The sequence below is a fragment of the Pongo abelii genome, chromosome 19 (assembly GCF_028885655.2).
Source record: "Pongo abelii isolate AG06213 chromosome 19, NHGRI_mPonAbe1-v2.0_pri, whole genome shotgun sequence".
In the NCBI taxonomy this organism is placed as follows: Eukaryota; Metazoa; Chordata; class Mammalia; order Primates; family Hominidae; genus Pongo; species Pongo abelii.
The window spans coordinates 49,822,766-49,841,572 of NC_072004.2; the positions used below are offsets into that span (position 1 = coordinate 49,822,766).

The 18,807-nt window shown below is 40.2% G+C and overlaps 1 protein-coding gene across 2 annotated transcripts in view; it reads left to right on the forward strand.

Annotated features, from left to right (window-relative positions):
- The first annotated feature begins 3,052 nt into the window (after positions 1-3,052).
- Positions 3,053-18,807, forward strand: part of TAF15 (TATA-box binding protein associated factor 15) — a 37,876-nt gene continuing 22,121 nt past the window's right edge. Inside the window, exons 1-7 of one of the 2 annotated variants that reach the window (XM_024234781.3) lie at positions 3,053-3,191; positions 11,417-11,456; positions 13,762-13,813; positions 13,902-13,986; positions 14,070-14,175; positions 16,368-16,561; positions 17,737-17,857. In XM_024234781.3, the coding sequence (XP_024090549.1) occupies positions 3,185-3,191; positions 11,417-11,456; positions 13,762-13,813; positions 13,902-13,986; positions 14,070-14,175; positions 16,368-16,561; positions 17,737-17,857 (605 nt within the window). In that variant the 5' untranslated portion in view covers positions 3,053-3,184. The remainder of the gene's footprint in view (positions 3,192-11,416; positions 11,457-13,761; positions 13,814-13,901; positions 13,987-14,069; positions 14,176-16,367; positions 16,562-17,736; positions 17,858-18,807) is intronic. The other variant, XM_009251529.4, reaches the window with a different exon arrangement.

Genomic DNA, 18,807 nt, shown 5'->3' on the forward strand with positions numbered 1-18,807 from the left:
CTCAAGAGTTTCACCTCCCTGAGCTGCAGTGTCCTGATTGACCAAATGTGGATAGCAGCACTACATGTTTCATAGGCCCGTTCTAGAAATAATGGATATAGAAAATGTTAGTCCTTTGATTACATTCCTCAGAAGTTCCCCATTGTTTTAAATTTAATGTTCAAACTCCTCTGTAAGGCACACATGGCTCTTTGGAATGTGGCTTCTGCCTACTTCCTTCACTCCATTTATTACAACTCCTCACTCCTGCAACTCCATAGACCAGCCAGACTGACCACTTGCAATTCCCAGAACTTTGCTCTCTCCCAGTCTTTGCAAATACAGCCCTTTCTGCTTGGAGCATGACGTTCCTGGTATATCCTCGCTGCCTAATTCCTGTACTTTCTTCAAAGTTCAGTTTAGGGGGCACCTCCCACAGGAAGCCCTCCTTGATACCCCCCACCCTTCGTGTGGGCAAGGTGCCCTTCTTTTGTGTTTTCAGAGCACACTCTGCATCCTCCAATCCTAGCACATCCAGCAGTTGATTGAAATCACAGGTTTGGCAGGACAAGATAGAGTTAGTGCAGGTCCTGATGCGTGGGTGGCAGCAGGTCAGCAGACACGCAGCCTCTGAGACTATCTACAGATTTTTATCAGGACAAATGATGTGAGGGTTGGTACATTAGTAGGGGAAGACGAATATGGAAACAAATACTATGAAGACAACAAGAAATTTTTTGGAACATGGATGGAGCTGGAGGCTATTCTCCTTAGCAAACTAACAGGAACGGAAAACCAAACACTGCATATTCTCACTTATAGGTGGGAGCCAAATGATGAGAATTTATGAACACAAAGAAGGAAACAACAGACACTGGGGTCCACTTGAGTGGGGAGGGTGGGAGGAGGGAGAGGAGCAGAAAAGATGACTATTGGGTACTGGGCTTAATACGTGGGTGATGAAATAATATGTACAACAAATCTCTGTGACATGTGTTTATCTGTGTAACAAACCTTCACATGTACCCCCAAACCTAACATAAAAGTTAAAAAAAAAAAAAAGAAATCACAGGTTCACACTGTTCCTGTTACGAGACTGTAGTTCCTGGAAGGCAGAGGCTCTCCTTCCTAATTCTGTCTCTCCAAGGCCTTCCAGAGCCTGTCACACAGGAAACCTCCAGAGATGGCAATTGAAGGAGGAGTGAATGAATAAATGGTGGTACAAACTTAAGGAGTCGATGAGTAACACTTTTGGTATTTCCTTCTTTGAAAAAAATTCTCAAAAAAAGAAAAGAAATAAAAAAGAACAACCCTCTAGGTCACTCTAGGGATCTTCTAGAATTACCTCTTCCCCTCCCCTCCATAACCCAATTCTCTTCTGTTGGACGTGCCCATCTTCTCTGCTGAGCTGCCTTCCTCAATATATATGCTAAACAGTTTAATGGTTTTTAGTCATGAAATAATTTTCATTCCTTTAGTCTTGCTTGTTTGAACTTATCTAGAGCGTTCTGTGACCCTCTTTATCTAGAGTTGAGGGCACAATCACTGCTGGTATAATGGGGAGAGATGACCTCACGTCTTTTTTCTGACCTGAAGGCATTCACTCTGAACTTCCCTTTTCACCTCCATTGCAACCTGCTCCTCCTTTTGTTCCCTATCACAGTCAATGACACTACCACCCGGCCCCCGTGTCTACGCAGGAAACCCAGAATTCACCCCAGACTCTTCTCTCTCCACTACCCTCTCCAACCCAGGTGATCACCAGCTCTTGTCTAGTCTACCCCGGGGTATCTCTGGGATCGCTTCACTTACCTCTATCTCCAGAACTACTACCTAAGTCCAGGGCACTATCATCTCTCACCAAAATTACTGCATTGGCCACCTAATTGGTCTCTGCTTTTAAGCGCCTCTCATCTCCATGCATTTTTCATTTGGCAGCCAGAAAATACAAATCTGATATTACTCCTCTCCTATAAAATCCTCTGGTGAGTGGTTCTCATTTCCTTCAAGATAAAGTGCGAACTCTAATGCATTTGACAAGGCCCCAGCTATTTAGCCCCCTCCTTTTCAGGCATCATCTCCTTCTACTCTCCCCTTGAAGAACTACTTGTTACTACTTGCAAAGTACTTTGCTCACTTCTTTACTCGGTCAACTTCTGCACATCACCTAGGGTTTGGCTCAGATACCATGCCCTCCCGGAAAACGTTTTTGCTGGCTCTCTGAGCTTTTCCAGCCCGTTTCCTGCTACAGAGCCCAAGCGGCCTTGGGCCCACCCCGCTGGGCCGTGCAGCATTTTGGTTAAACTCACATGCAATGTCGTTGGGTTACCAGGCTTCAAATTCCACCTTGGCCGTTTACTAGCTGTACGACCTAGGTCAAATGAATTCTGTCTTCTCATCTGCAACATGGGGAAAATACTTCATCAGTCTGTTGTGAGAATTAAATGAGATGATGTAAGGTGCCTGACAATTAAGAGTCAGCTATTATTATAGTGCTGAAAATTAAAGCTCGATCCCTCCGCCCTGCCACATTCTCAGGGTCAGATTTGTGTACGATTTCGTTTTAATGCACCCTTTTGTTCCAGCATCCTTGTTTGCTACTCGGCGAGACAGTTACAACAAACCGGGAGGCAATCAGGTAGGCGAGCTGGTCACGACTCGCAGTACCCGAGCTCGCCGACTCCGAACGCCCCCAGGTGGCCCAAGCACTCTGCCGCAAAAGCCGCCAGCTAGGACGTACCATTCGAAATTGTAGGGAAAGAAAGGCTTTGCATAACCAAATACTCTGTGTTTATAAGGTCCCTCCTCCTTCGTTTCCTAACCGCAAATTCCATCAGACCCTATAAAGTGAGAAATAGGATTGTAAATAAGACGGAGCGAGTAGGTTCCAGTTCCTCCCCGATCGTGATCGTGGCATTGGTACTTTCTCTTCTCAATTCCCTCTCAATAATGGTACGGCTAGCGGAGGGGGGAATAGAGGGCCCTGGGAAGGCCTCAGGGCTCGGCGGCTAGTACCAGTGCAGAAACACCCCTCCTGCCGCGGCTTTGTGGTATCACCCGCTGCCCGCTGATTGGCTGCCGGGGCCCCGCAGTCCGCCTCAGCCCGCCGCGCCGCCCTCAGTACAGCTCCGGCCGCCGCGCCGCTTGGCTTTCGTATTCCTTGTTCTCGGCAGGCTGTGGGGCCTCCGCGCCGCGGCCGTTAGTCATGTCGGGTAGGTGACTCCTTCAGCGAGCAGCGGCAGCGACGAGAAGGTCCTGGCGGGGTTGGGCTGTCTTCCCGCCCACCGGAGGGCCCCGAGGAGAAGCCTCCGGCCCTGAGGGAGGCTTGGGGTGGGGGGGCGGCCGCTGCGGCCGCCATGTTGAACTGGAGGCACGCACGCTCCCAACGGCTCTCCGGCTGCAAATCACGGCGGGAGCGCCTCGGGCCTCTTGTCTTTTGACCCTGTCCTTGGAACCCGGGGAGACTTGCCGTTCCCGGGGGAGGGTGTGTGTGAGGCGGGGGGCGGAGGCCGTCTACGCCATCGTAGGGGCGGGGGGAGCCGAGATTAGAGCATCAGCCTGAGAGAAGCGGTGCTTCTGGTTCTCCGCTCCGCCTCGGATCTTTCAGCGAGGCCTCGGGCCAGTCATCTCGCCGCCTCGTACCTCAGTTTTCCCATCCTCGAAGTGGAGCTGGGCCTGCCTGACTCACCCATTCATCAGGTGGGGGCCTTGACGCTCTGGGAGCCCTTTCAAAGGACGTTGCCTTACACGAAATCGTACTTATCGTTATTCCCTCTGCAGTAACCACCCGGATTTGAGTTGGGGGTGTTTGCATAGTAATTCAGCTTCTTCACCCTCCTGCCATTCGTCTTCCCCTCCAGTTTATCTCCTGAAAGAGTTTGAAAGTGAGCCCTGTCTATCTATTATTGATAAGCTCCTGTAGGTGTATGTGGCATTTACCTTAAAACCTGCAGACCAAAGGAAAGGCAATCTTTTTTCCCCCCACGAAGCAGTTAACTTGGCAGAGGCCACCCATTGTGTGGAAGAGAAAGAGAGGCATTAGTCTCTTCAGGACAACCAGTTTGGATCCTGCTAAACCAGAATAAAAAGTCTAGAACATGGATGTCCTCTTGATTTAGCAGACCTAGCTGTTCATACAAGGTCCTCTGTTGTTAGGCTGCATCACGGGCCGCAAAGACCCAGGTGTCTATCCACTTGCTAGAAACCGTCATGAGAGTTAGATACCACTTTTCTGCTGGAAATACAGAACATTTCCCGAAACCGTATGGTTGAGGTGAAACAGGCATTTTGCAGTCTTATATTTTGAGTAAGGCCAAACCTGCCTAGTGTTATAAAACCAGACAAAAAACCCAGGTACCCGGTCTTGAAGGATAGAAATGTGTGACTAAAATGAAGCATCGATCTGAGAAGACTACAAATTAGCGGGAACGTTTGGACAGGAGCATGTTATACATTACTTAGATTAATGTTGATATTTAAGGAGCGAGGATATTGATTTGTTTTTGAGGGGTGCCCATCTACTTCATATAAGAGGCTATAAACTGCACTTATTTCAGTTTCTGCTTAATCCTTGCTCAAACAAGGAATAATTTCTTATTCCAAAGTAGACATTGGTACATCATTTTCTAGGTACGTAATTTGGGATGAAGTCTGATAAAGCTCCTTAGAAGTACTTATATAGTACACCCTCACAAGGGTGTTATCATCTACCCATGGTTTAAACAGAAATTAAAATTCTACCCTCGTGGAGAAATTTGCCAAGTTTTAATGGTTTCAGTCCTCGTTAAAAACTTTTAGCCTGTCTTGATCTTTAACATAATTATTGATATAAAACAGTGGCTTCTGTGTAAAGTTAAAGTTTTAGTGGTTTGCTGTTTGTAAAATACAGGCTTTTTCATGTATCATATAAGCATATAAGCTGGCTTAATCATTAGTATTGATCTTCAAGTTACTAAGACACCAGATATTTGTTATTTTGCAGTTCGAGTTTTTTTTTTAAATACGAAATTGGCTTTTCGGTGTGTGAAAAGGACTACTTATTAGATGCTTGTTTTTAAATTAACATTCAATTAGTTAAAGCTAGACTATATTCTTAGGCTTGGTATACTATTTATATGTTTTGTAATAAGTGTATAAAATAATACCTTTGACTTTGTGTAAAAATAATGCTTTTGACTTGTTCTTTGATAAATGTTTATTAAAATCCCCCAAAACAACTAATGCCATTAATAATTTTAGTTAAGTCCTTTAAACATTCCAGACTACACATGTAAATTTAATATATCAAATTGACTCAACCACTCCAAAAAACCTAATAAAGTATAAGCACTTAACTAATCAATAAATCAAAATTGTAGAAATTATAAGTCGAACATTCTAATACTGTTTACAGATGTGAATTAGCTAACACCTTAACGAATTCAAATCAGTTACACACATAAAAATTACAAAGTCAGGATAACTTCTCATTCTGGCAGTATGGCAGACCACGATTAAATTGAAAATCTATCTACAAAGATTTTAAAAAATGCAAAAACTAAGAAAGGACAAACCCCCAGTGCCAAAAATGAAGTAGGAGCCAGCATGGTAGGCAAAGAGCTAACTTGCCAGCTACCCTGGAGAGGAGGGCATACACCTTTTTTAGAGACCTGGGTTTTATTGCTGAAGTAACTGTGTAGGGACCAGAGATAAAACGTACGGACCATTAACGCCAGGTAATGGGAACTGAGACTCTTGACATAAATTCTAGACTTATGTATTACAGAGTTAAAGGACTGTACATTCTGTGAAGGAATGAACTGGAAAAAACCTTAGTACCAACATAAGAGATGACAAGGTAGCATGGACATTTAGGCTCCAGGAAACTTGAAGACAAATTAACGTAAAAATGGTTTCTGGGCTGGTAATACCCTTGGTGTTTCTGTTAAAAACATGAAGAACGGCTGGTAGTAGTGGCTCACGCCTGTAATCCCAGCACTTTGGGAGGCCGAGGCGGGTGGATCACCTAAGGTCGGGAGTTTGAGCCCAGCTTGACCAACCTGGAGAAACCCCATCTCTACTTAAAAATACAAAATTGGTCAGGCAGGGTGGCGCACGCCTGTAATCCCAGCTACTCAGAAGGCTGAGGCAGGAGAATCGCTTGAACCTGGGAGGCGGAGGTTGTGGTGAGCCGAGATTGCGCCATTGCACTCCAGCCTGGGGAACAAGAGAAACTCTATCTCAAAAAAAAAACAAAAAACTGAAAAACATTTTCTGGAGGAAATTTCACGGTTTAGATCACAAGGAATTTCAGATAAAGCAAGCCTTGCAAAAGATGTGTTCATGGTAAATTGCAGAGCTTTAGGAAACATTTCACCGAAATGAGAGTCAATGACAAATAGGATTAGAGCCTCTAACAGATTATCTGAGAGAATATTTTTATGTTTAAAATTGTTAAAATAAACCAAAAGGAAGGAATCAACCCTAAGATCAAGGTTGGCTGGGCGCGGTGGCTCATGCCTGTAATCCCAGCCCTTTGGGATCCTGAAGCAGGTGGATCACCTGAGGTCAGGAGTTCGAGACCAGCCTGGCCACCATGGCAAAACCTCTTCTCTACTAAAAATATAAAAATTGCCAGGCGAGGTGGCGGGAACCTGTAATCCCAGATCCTTGTGAGGCTGAGGCACCAGAATCGGATCGGTTGAAGCTGGGAGGCAGAGGTTGCAGTGAGCCGAGATTGAGCCACTACACTCCAGCCTGGGTGACAGAGCAAGACTCTGTCTCAAAAAAAAAAAAAAAAGATCAAGGTGTTAATAAAACAAGCCACATAGATTTGAAAAAGAAGTAAAACGTTTAGAATTAATTAGGAAAAGTGAATAAGTTGGAATAACAGACTTAGCAGAAGAAAGAATTACAGATATGATGGATGTGATTTATCTTTCAGATGTAGAAGGTAGATGTGATCTTCCAGCGTTCAATTCAGGGAGATAAGATATGAAAATGAAAGATTTCAGGCATGGTGGCTCATGCCTAGAATCCCAGCACTTTGAGAGGCTGAGGTGGGTAGATCGCTTGAGCTCAGGAGTTTGAAAACAGCCTGGGCAACATGATGAAACTCCCATCTCTACAAAAAATACAAAAAAGATCAGCTGAATGTGGCAGTATGCATGTGTAATCCCAGCTACTCGGGAGGTTGAAGTGGGAGGATTGCTTGAGCCCAGCAAGTCGAGGCTACAGTGAGCTGTGATTGTGCTACAGCACTCCAGCCTTGGCAACAGAGCGAGACCCTGTCCCCCCCCCCCCAAAAAAAAAGATTAAGAAACATGGGAAATAGATTAAGAATTCCTGTCATACATCTAATAAGAGATTGAGAAGGAGAAAATGGAGGAAGAATCAATAGTTGATTTCCAAAGTAAATGAACATTTTGAATTGAACACTAGATTTAAACATGAAACAAATTCATACCTAGATACATTGATGTAAAAATGCAGGTTATGAAATACCAATAACCTACTAGAGAAAATAGGAAGCAGTGGTATGATTGATAACAGACTAATTAAATATTTTAAGAAGCTGGAAAATAATGAAATTATCCTTAAGAATTTAGAGAGAAAGTAACCATTGACTTGAATTTTCTTTTTTCTGTTTTTTTTTTTTGGTTTTTTTTTTTGTTTTTTTTTTAAGAGTAGCTGGGACTGACAACAGGTGCACACTGCCTTACCCGGCTAATTTTTAAAATTTTTTGTAGAGATAGGGTCTTTCTGTGTTGCCCAGGCTGGTCTTGAACTCCTCAGCTCAAGCAATTTGCAAACACCAACCAAAAGGTGATTTTTTTTTTTGAGATGGAGTCTTGCTCTGTCGCGCAGGCTGGAGTGCAGTGGCGTAATCTCAGCTTACTGCAAACTCTGCCTCCCGGGTTCATGCCGTTCTCCTGCCTCAGCCTCCCGAGTAGCTGGGACTACAGGTGCCCACCACCACGTCTGGCTAATTTTTTGTATTTTTAGTAGAGACGGGATTTCACCATGTTAGCCAGGATGGTCTCCATCTCCTGACCTCATGATCTGCCCGCCTCAGCCTCCCAAAGTGCTGGGATTACAGGCGTGAGCCACTGCACCCAGCCGATTTTTTTTTTTTTTTAAGTTATGTTACTAGCCAAAATAAAGTTCAGACATTACTAATGTTAAAAGGAAATTCACCAGGAACATAGGCCTATACTTTTATGTGCCTAATAATAAATATAGAAAACAGGCCAGGCTTGGTGGCTTACCACCTGTAATCCCAGCACTTTGGGAGGCCAAGGTGGGTGGTTCACCTGAGGTCATGAGTTTGAGACCAGCCTGGTCAACATGGTGAAACTCCATCTGTATTAAAAATACAAAAACTAGCCGGGCGAGGTGGCGGGCACCTGTAATCCCAGCCACTCAGGAGGCGGAGGCGAGAGAGTTGTTTGAACCTGGAAAGCAGAGGTTGCAGTAAGTCAAAATCATGTCACTGCACTCCATCCTGGGTGATAGAGTGAGACTCTGTTTCAAAAAAAAAAAAAAACTGTGTGTGTGTGTGTGTGTGTGTGTATGTGTGTATATATATACATATATATATATATAAAAAACCTAAATGACAATTACAAGAACTTGACAAGTCTATAGTTACATGGGAAGTTAAAAAAAATACCTCTTCGTGTAATTAGTAGATCAGGCAAACAGTAAGAATATGACCAAACATTAGTAAGACTAGATCAAACGTTAGTAAAATATGACTGATACAACTAATGAGCTTAATGTTATAGACTGATAGAATTCACTTGAAATTTAGAAAATACATAATTATTTTCAGGCACACAGGGCACATGTGCCAAGGGGGAAAAGCAAAACAGGAAATCCGAGCAAATATCAAGAATAATAAAATAACTTTTCTGGCTGCAGTGGAATATTAGGAAAAAACACAAAGAGAATCAAAACTATACACTTGGAAATTCAGAAGCACTTTAAATTTAAATTCGCAGGTCCAGACACAAAGCACAAGTGTCAAATAATCACAATGAACAGTTGTTTAGGATGCCTTAATCTATAAACTGATTTTCTCTGATGAATGTAAAACATCTGCACTTTATCACTCAAGGACTTATACCAAGGGCCAGATTTACTAGTCAGTATGCTTATTTCTATATCATCTTGGAGTTTTTAAGCTAGCCAGCTAAAGAAGTTAGATTTATAATTTCAGAGGGCTGAAATGACTGGGTTAAGATTAAGGGCCTTACTGTTAGATTTGAGATAGGGTTACAGGACCTGTGTGCTGTACCCTACTAAAATTTTGCCTGAACCTAAAGAAAATATGCTGTGATTGTATACCTTGTCACTGGGAGAACCTACATCCATGCTTCAGGATATAGTTGAACCTAAGGCTTCATGCATCCACGGATATCTTGTTTTACTCATTGTTTTCCCCCTCATAACCCTTTTCATCCTTTGATTTGGGAGAATCTGATTTCCTGTCATTTCATAGGGGCATCTAATCTCTTAATGGTCTAATTAGATTGTGTATTCTTTTCCGATTTTTCTTATTTGGTTGTTAGCTACAACTCTAGCTGTCTTCTCATGGGCCTGCCAGTGATGTGTAATTTTTTCTTTTTCATTTCAGCTAGTTTTATGCCCTCCATATTCATAGAAGTAGTAGTTTGTGTCAAGATTTCGTTTAATATTGTTTTTTTTTCTCTTTTGAGACAGGGTCTCGTTCTGTGGCTAAAGCTAGAGTGCAGTGGTGCAATCATGATTCACTGCAGCCTCGACCTCCTGGGCTCAAGCAGTACTCCTGTCTTGGCCACCCAAAATGCTGGGATTACAGGGATGAGCCACTATACCTGGCCTTCATTTACTGTTTTTAAAATTAAGCATTAAACAAAATCTTGTTCGGTCTAATTGGAGAGCTTTACTGCAGAAAAGTGGCAAATTTGGCATCACCCACTTATATTCGGTGGCCATATTTTCATATTGTAGCGTTATATAAATTGGATGAAAAAGTTTGTTACAGGGACATATTGTATAATTAAATTTTAAAAAGAGAAAGTTACTGAGCCCCTATCTCTAAAAATTAAAAATAGCTGGGCGTGGTGCTGCACACCTGCAGTCCCAGCTACGCAGGAGGCTGAGGCAGGAGAATGACTCAAGTCTAGGAGTCAGCTGTGATGGCGCCACTGCACTCCAGCATGGGTGACAGGAAAAGTTCATCTCTTAAAAAGAAGAAAGAAAAATTTCATTAGGTTTTGGTGGGTTTTAGAACGATTTGACAACAGTGATTTTTGTTTCAAATTGAGTGAGGTTGGGTCTGATGGTCAACAGTTTGCGACTTAGAGCCATTTTTTGCAGTTGCAAAAGTGTTTCATAAAAACTGCTCTTATGCATCACATACTTAGGTCGTTCATTTGACTGTGAGTAAAGCTTAAAGGATAGATAAATAGAACCTCTTCAGTAATTTTTGATATGATTGTCATTTTGAAGTATTGAGAAAAGCCCATAGTTCAAATTCTTTTATTTATTTTTTATATGTTACCACTCCCACCCCATCCCCACTTTTTTTTTTTTTTTTTTTGAGAAGTGTCATTCAGTCGTGCAGGCTGGAGTGCAGTGGCACAATCACAGCTCACTGCAACCTTGACTGCCCCTGGATCAGGTGATCCACCTCAGCGTCTCGAGTAGCTGGGACTACAGGCAAATGCCACCGTGCCCAGCTAATTTTTGTATTTTTTGTAGAGATGGGGTTACGCCATGTTGGCCGGGCTGATTTCAAGCCATCCGCCTGCCTCAGCCTCCCATAGTGCTGGGATTGTGTGAGTCACCATGCCCGGTCCCTTGGTAGTTTTTTTAATTGCTAAGTTGAAGCTACAAGCAGGTATTGCTGACTTGCTGTGCCAATTGGCTGAATCCCTGAAAGCTTGGTAAAATCAGAATAGAGCAACTAACTTAGCTGCTGGTTTTTTTTTTTAGCAAGTCTTTGGAAATATTTTTGTTGGTGCTGACAGCCAAGGCAGTCCAATACAGAGGAATGGTGTATATCTTGGGGTGGTAAGGATGTACAAGTAGATGTAATCCTGGGGATGTCATAGTGCATGTCTTTCCCCTTTTTGGACCTGATTAGTTTTAACAGATGTCTTTTTGTATATAATAGTATTGCTTAAGGTCTTGAGTCTGTTTAAAGAATGGATTTTCACTGATTTACATTTATTCACTGGGTTCTTGTGACCCTTAGCACACATGTAGAATAGTGGTTTGCAAATATGTAGTTATTGTAAAAAGTAAATACTATTTGTACAAATTTCTTGTTTCATAGTATTTAACTTGAGTTAGTTTTTCTTTCTGCAGTTCTTTGCATTTTCTTACCACATTTCTTCTATATGAGCTAAAGTCAGCCTTTGAAGGAAGCATAATTTTAAATAAGATTTTAAATTCTTTTTATGTGTTCTAGATTCTGGAAGTTACGGTCAGTCTGGGGGTGAGCAGCAAAGGTAAAGTATACATACATTTTAATAATATGAAAGGGTAGAACTGAGGTGAATTTTGTCAAGCTTCTTCTCTTGAGACTTGGTGCTGGATGTTATAAGTTAAATATTAGCTTGTCACAGAGTGAAGAGAGTCAGTGTAAACAGGTGCTGTAAGACATTTATTCCCTTTCTGTTTTTCTTTATGTTTTGAGACAGAGTCTTGCTGTGTTGCTCAGGCTGGAGGGCAGTGGCTATTCATAGCAAATCATAATGTACTACAGCCTTAAATTCCTGGGCTTAAGCGATCCTCCTGCCTCAGTCTCCCAAGTAACTGTAATCTCCACTACAGACATGTGCCACTGTACTGGGCTTTTTCCTTTTCTTTTCTTTTTTTTTTTTTTTTTGAGACTGAGTCTCGCTCTTTCACCCAGGCTGGAGTGTAGTGGTGTGATCTCGGGTCACTGCAAGCTCTGCCTCGCGGGTTCACGCCATTCTCTGGCTTCTGGCCTCAGCCTCCCGAGTAGCTGGGACTACAGGCGCCCACCAACACGCCCGGCTGATTTTTTGTATTTTTAGTAGAGATGGGGTTTCACCGTGTTAACCAGGATGGTCTGGATCTCCTGACCTCATGATCCGCCCGCCTCAGCCTCCCAAAGTGCTGGGATTACAGGCATGAGCCACCGTGCCCGGCCTCTTCCTTTTCTTAAATCTGTTTGCATCAATAAATATACCTCTTAGAGATTAAAACAAATCGCCTTGGTATTGTAAAGTTTATGTTTTATTTAGGAAATCTCTTAGAAGAAACAATTATTAAAGAAATTTAATGTCAGACACTATGGCTCATGCCTCTAGTCCCAGTACTTTGGGAGGCCAAGATGGGAGGATTGCTTGAGGCCAGGAGTTAGAAACCAGCTTGGGTAATACAGCAAGACCTTGTCTCTAAAAAAAATCTTTTTTAATTATCCAGACATGGTGGTGTGTACCTGTAGTCCTAGCTATTTGGGAGGCTGAGGTGGGAGGATCACTTGAGCCCAAGAGTTCAAGGTTGTTACAGGGAGTTATGACCATGCCACTGTACTCCAGCCTGGGTGACAGAGCGAGACCCTGTCTCAAAAAAAAAAAAACACAACTTTTTTTAAGCAATTGAACTCAACAGTTTTTTTAGAAAAAGCATTTTATGATGGTGTATAATATGCTAATGTGTTTTTTCAGAGCACATTTTTTTTTAAATACCATAAAAAATATTAAGCGTTTTTGTAGTGTGCTTACCATGCTCACAATAAAAAGGAAGTTCTATTTTTATGTGAATGTATATATGCAGTGGGCTTCTCTTACCAAAAATACAGCCTTCAACTTATAGGATAAATGTTTTACAGCTCAGTGTAAGATACTCAGCACCTCAGATATCTTATCAAATTTTAAGCTTCCTGAAAAACAAAACTGATTTGACTTTTTTGATCTCATAAGATAGTGCTAACTTCCTAGTAGGTATCTAGCAAAATGTTTATTTGGTGAAATATATTTTCAAAAGTTAAGGAATCTTGTTAGCACTTGATACCTTTAAAATGATAAAAAAAAAATTTTGCAGATGTTTTAGTTTTCTTTGGATATTAGAAAGTCATAGTATAGATTCAGAAAGTTTGTTTCTGACTTGTTAGAGCTTATATACTATAAAATTAAAATTCAAATCCCAGGAGGGTACATTTATTTAGTCAGTCAACAAATATTTATTGAACTATGTGCCAGGCCCTGCTACAACACTGAGGATACGGTATAATTTCATTCAATGACTGTACTCTGGGGATAAACATGCCTCTAATTATTGAGGCTTTTAAACTGGACTTCTAATGCCTCCCTGTGCATCTTTTAGGAAGTTAAAGCCATTTAACTAAGGCAAATGGTAGGAAAAAATTAATCTGTCAAGATGTGATTAAATTGAGTAAGGTGTTCATTTTTTGTGTAGTCATCATTTTTGTGCTTCAGGTATTTATTATAAGTCTTGCTATGTAGTTTTTATTACCCCCACACCCAAGCATAATTCTCTTGGAATTTTCTAGCTCTTACCAAGTTTTGTTTATTTCTGCGAGATTGTCAAAACAAAACTTTGGGTATTTGTTTGACATTCAGGAGATCTGGGAGTGACTTCATGTATTTCGTTAACAGTCTTTGGTCATCACCTTTCAATTTAGACTCTAGAGACAGGGAGATTGATGATTTCTCAGCAAAGAGGCTTGTATTTGAGTTGAAAGTTGAAAATGAAGGCAAGGTCTTCATTTAAACTTTTAAATTTTTACACATTTCTTTCAAGTATTAAATTTTTCTTTTGCAGTTATTCTACCTATGGAAATCAAGGCAGCCAAGGCTATGGACAAGCATCACAAGTAGGTTGAAATATAAATTGTATTCTTCATAAGTAGTTATTTTTATCTTAAGTAGGTGATGAAACTTGAGTATTTACCTAAATTTCAGAGCTATTCTGGCTATGGGCAAACGACTGATTCCTCTTATGGACAGAACTACAGCGGTTACTCCAGTTATGGACAAAGTCAGTCAGGTTGGACTAGTTTGTTAAATTTGTTGTTTCAGAGATTGAAAAATCAGAGCCTTCACTAAATGATATACTCATCTAATCTTTAGGTTATTCACAGTCCTATGGTGGTTATGAGAATCAAAAGCAGAGCTCATATAGCCAGCAACCATATAATAACCAGGGACAGCAGCAAAACATGGAATCACCAGGAAGGTAAGGAAAAAGTAAAGTACTGAGATTGTTTTGGGCAGTGGAAATAACACTGATATTAAACAGATTTAACCAACAAAATCCTAGGTTTAAACTTTTTTTTTTTTTTTAAAGGAAATTTTAATGGAGTGTGGATTTTACAACTGTATATTATGGAGAATGTGGAAATAGCGTTGTCATTTGATTCTTGTGATGTATTTGTGAAATCATCGTTTAGCTATAAATTGATGTCCTTAAAAATGTTAGAAAATTTTGGACCTCTGCTTTATCCCTGAGATTAAATAAAAACCTGCCTTTAGAATGAGACTTCTCAATATCTGTTTTTAAATTTCCATTTTATTTTTGAATCATTTGAATATATTACCTTTACAGGGACAAAAATATTTTTTAAAAGGGTCAAAACTTACACATATATCAGATACCCTAAAATATGTTTTATTTGTTGATATATGTAGGTGAATATTTACTGATAAATTTCAGGTTTTATAAAGTACTTTTACCTTTCAGATTTAAAGAGCTGGTACTTAATTTTAGCTATTTACTTAATAATAGCAAGTTACTTTTTAAAAATTGTACTTTACATTCTGTGAAATGCTTTTGCATTCTCTAATGTGATTCATCTTCAGATACCACTGTGAAATAGTGTCAGTAATTCCCATTTTACAGAGGTAAAGAAATTATTTGGCCTATCAAGTGACGTGGCTAAAAACTGAGGTCTCTAGTATTTTCTTTCTACAGTGAAGACATTTATTCTAAATGAAAATTAAAAGCATTGAGGAAAGATTGGTGAGGTCAAATTATCACCCTTACAGATGTGAGAGTGTTTTGAAAAGTAGAAAGTAGAGTACAAATGTAGGGAATAATATCCAGAAGGCATACTACATTAAGAGAAATAACTAATTTAAAAAAATTAGTTTTAAATTTAAGGAGAATTGTTTTATAAATGATGTACTTTTGGAAGCATGAACTATAAATATAGTCTGAAAAGAAATGTTAAGTTTGATTTGACAGCCATTTTAAAGTGCTAGGGTTTGGACTGTGGTTGTGTTGTGCTTTCGATAGGGAGTTCGGGAACATACTGATCTTTTATTAGATTGTTCTGATCCTCTGGTGAAGAATAAAATGTAACTATTAAGTTATGAGATCTTTTTTGTCCCCCCCAGCCCATTTTTATAATAAGTAAACCTGCTGGAACTCAAATCCAATTAAATGTTGCCTTTTAACATTCCCACCCTGAGAGCATGTAATTAATACAGTAATTTGTTCTGAAGATACTTAGAATTTTCCTTTCGAATTGCTAGAATAAGCAGTCTCATTACCTGATAGAGTTTTTTTAGATTAAAAAAATTGCGTTACAAAGCAGGTTCCTTTACTGTTTTCTAAAATGTACTATCACTGAAGATGTTTAGAAAACTGTACTATAGGTTCTAAAGATAATTCTAAGAGAAAAGATCTAAAAATATTTTAAGAGAAGACACTTGTTAAAATTAACTGATATAGAGCCTTTCATTGTAACTATTAAAAGGACTCAGCTCTTGTGAGGTGTTTATTAGTCAGACATATTACTGTACTTTGTAGCATCTTTTACTTTTTTTTTAAATTCATGGAGATAGGCCAGGCTTGGTGGCTCACGCCTGTAATCCCAGCACTTCGGGAGGCCGAGACGGGTGGATCACGTGAGGTCAGGAGTTACAGACCAGCCTGACCAACATGGAGAAACCCCGTCTCTACTAAAAATACAAAATTAGCTGGGTGTGGTGGCACATGCCTGTAATCCCAGCTACTCGGGAGGCTGAGGCAGGAGAATTGCTTGAACCCGGGAGGTGGAGGTTGCGGTGAGCCACGATCACGCCATTGCACTTCAGCAGCCTGGGCAGCAAGAGTGAAACTCTGTCTCAAAAAAAAAAAAAAAAAAGTTCAAGGAGATAGTAAAAAACCATAGTAATTTTTTGCTTTACTGCAGTTTTCAAAGATACATTTTTTTTTTTTTCATAATGTGGCACCTCTTCAACGTTGGCAGAATTGTCTTTCGCAGGGAATTCCAGGAGACTGCAGATAATTAATTACAGTGAGAAGGTAGTCATAAATATGGTTAATGTCTAACCGGTCAGGACTCTTAACATCAGTTTCAGCCAACTTGCTACAGCAAATGTAATCTTCCTATGAAGTCTCTTAAGTTCTCCATTTCTATTTAGCCAAGGTGGAAGAGCACCTTCCTATGACCAGCCAGACTATGGTCAACAAGATTCATATGACCAGCAGTCAGGCTATGATCAACATCAAGGCTCATATGATGAGCAGTCAAATTATGATCAGCAGCATGATTCCTATAGTCAAAACCAGCAGTCCTATCATTCACAAAGGGAAAATTACAGCCACCACACACAAGGTAAGATTTACTGACCTCTATTATTATTTTTCCCCCTCACAGAATTATTTGTATGAATTTCTGATTAAAAGAACCGTAGGGGATTTCACCTGTTTGTAAAAATTTAGGGTAACCTTGAAGATATGTTCCCTCTCATGGTAATCAAAACTAGTTTATCAGATTTCTACTTCTGAACTTGGAGGCCCTCAGATGGTCATGACTTTTGATGGCTGATTACGGGAATTTCCTTTTTGTCTCAGTGAACTCTGATCCTTTGACAATACTGCTGGTACCAGTTCTTTTGGTGTTGGTGTTGTACTTCATTTGGGGTACTTATTTATGTACCTTTAAGGCCTAGTACATGGTTTGGTTCATAGTAAGTGCTCAGTTGAATAATTGTAAGTAAGTGCTTGTTGAATAATTGAATAGTGAATAGTAAGTGCTTGTTGAATAATTGAATGAATAAGTAAATGAGTAAAAGTGGAAGCACATTCACTATCTTCTCTCAGTTTGAAGATTCAGTTATTCCTTGTCCATGCTCGATTTACATTTAAATGTTTCTGAAGTGAAGAAAGTAGTAACTTTTAAGATTGGGGGGCTGGGTGCGGTGGCTCATGCCTGTAATCCCAGCACTTTGGGAGGCTGAGGTGGGCAGATCACGAGGTCAGGAGATTGAGACCATCCTGGCTAACATGGTGAAACCCTGTCTCTACTAAAAATACAAAAAAAAAAAAAATTAGCCGGGCATGGTGGCGGGTGCCTGTAGTCCCAGCTACTTGGGAGGCTGAGGCAGGAGAATGGCGTGAACCCGGGAGGCAGAGCTTGCAGTGAGCCGAGTTCGCGTCAGTGCACTACATCCTGGGCTACAGAGCGAGACTCTGTCTAAAAAAAAAAAAGGATTGGGGTCATGCTTTTCATCTAAGTTACTAAGGTTCTTGTAGCTAAGATTGTATTTTAACTCATACTGTTCCACATTACTGTTTTGCCCTGTCACTTTAGCAGAATGGAATTTGACACAGATATAATTCTCAAAAACATGTAATTCCAGATGATTTTATGATGACTTGCATTTGAGTTGTGTGCACATGTGCCATTTTCTATAAGGATATGTATGGCCTAAAGAGCCATTTAACATTGTTATTTGAAGCTTTAGAAATGAGAGTGGTTATTTGTGTGTAATATTTTCTTCTTTGTAGATGACCGTCGTGATGTGAGTAGGTATGGAGAAGATAATAGAGGATATGGCGGGTCACAGGGAGGAGGTAGAGGGCGTGGGGGATATGACAAGGATGGAAGAGGTCCTATGACAGGATCAAGGTAAGTATGTAGATAAAGATGCCTACATTTCTTCTTCCTCTTTTTTTTTTTTTTTTTTTTTAGGTGTTACTTGGCTGGATCAATTCCAGCATCTAATTTAGTTAAGAGAGTTAAAAAAGGGATTATATGTTGGAGAAAAAGGCAGAAATTAAAAGTGTATTTTCAGTCTTAAGATCTCACATAAATGACCTTAGAATTGGCTATGTTAGTAGTTAGTTTATGTGGTACATGTTAAACACCAGTAGAGAAACAACTATGGTTGTGATTAAATCACTTGACTTCCCTGCCAGAGCTAGAATCTTAACTCCTTTAAAAGACCACTCTGGGAAATCCAGTGTTTGTATGTAAAAATAAAAGGTAAGTTAATTCTAGATTGAAGGGCAGAGGCTATTTATTAATCTCGAATCTCCTTGGGAAGGGAAAGTATTAGGAGGCAGTAATGGAGTAGAAAGGTGGGGATGGCAAATAAGAGAAAGATTTAATGTATCAAAACTGTTTTGTCCCTCTTCTTAAGAAAATAATTATTGGAATAATTAGTGTAACATCACATAGTAATGTGTATTTTGTCTTGACTAAGTTGTGTAAAGGAATGTCTTTTTAATTCAGCTTTTCTTTTCTCCATGCTAGTGTTACCAGGTTTTGGTATTTATTTACTTATAGCATATGTTATGAAGCTGGTTTTAAAATTGGTTTTAGATATATCTGCAAGTTTACTACTTTGACTGTAAAGAAAAAATGAAAAAGTAGTTGACATCTGTCCTCAGAAGAAGTTTGCAGGTTGCATATTTGTGTGTAAATACACAGGCTAAAAGGTAATTTATGTTCCTTGGAAATTGAAATGGTCAGTGACCCGTTACTGAAACTTATCAGTCATATATCAGCACCAGTTCATTCTTTTGCACCTTAGGGACCATCTGTCCCCTGAGGTGACCTGAGAAACAACCAGTTGC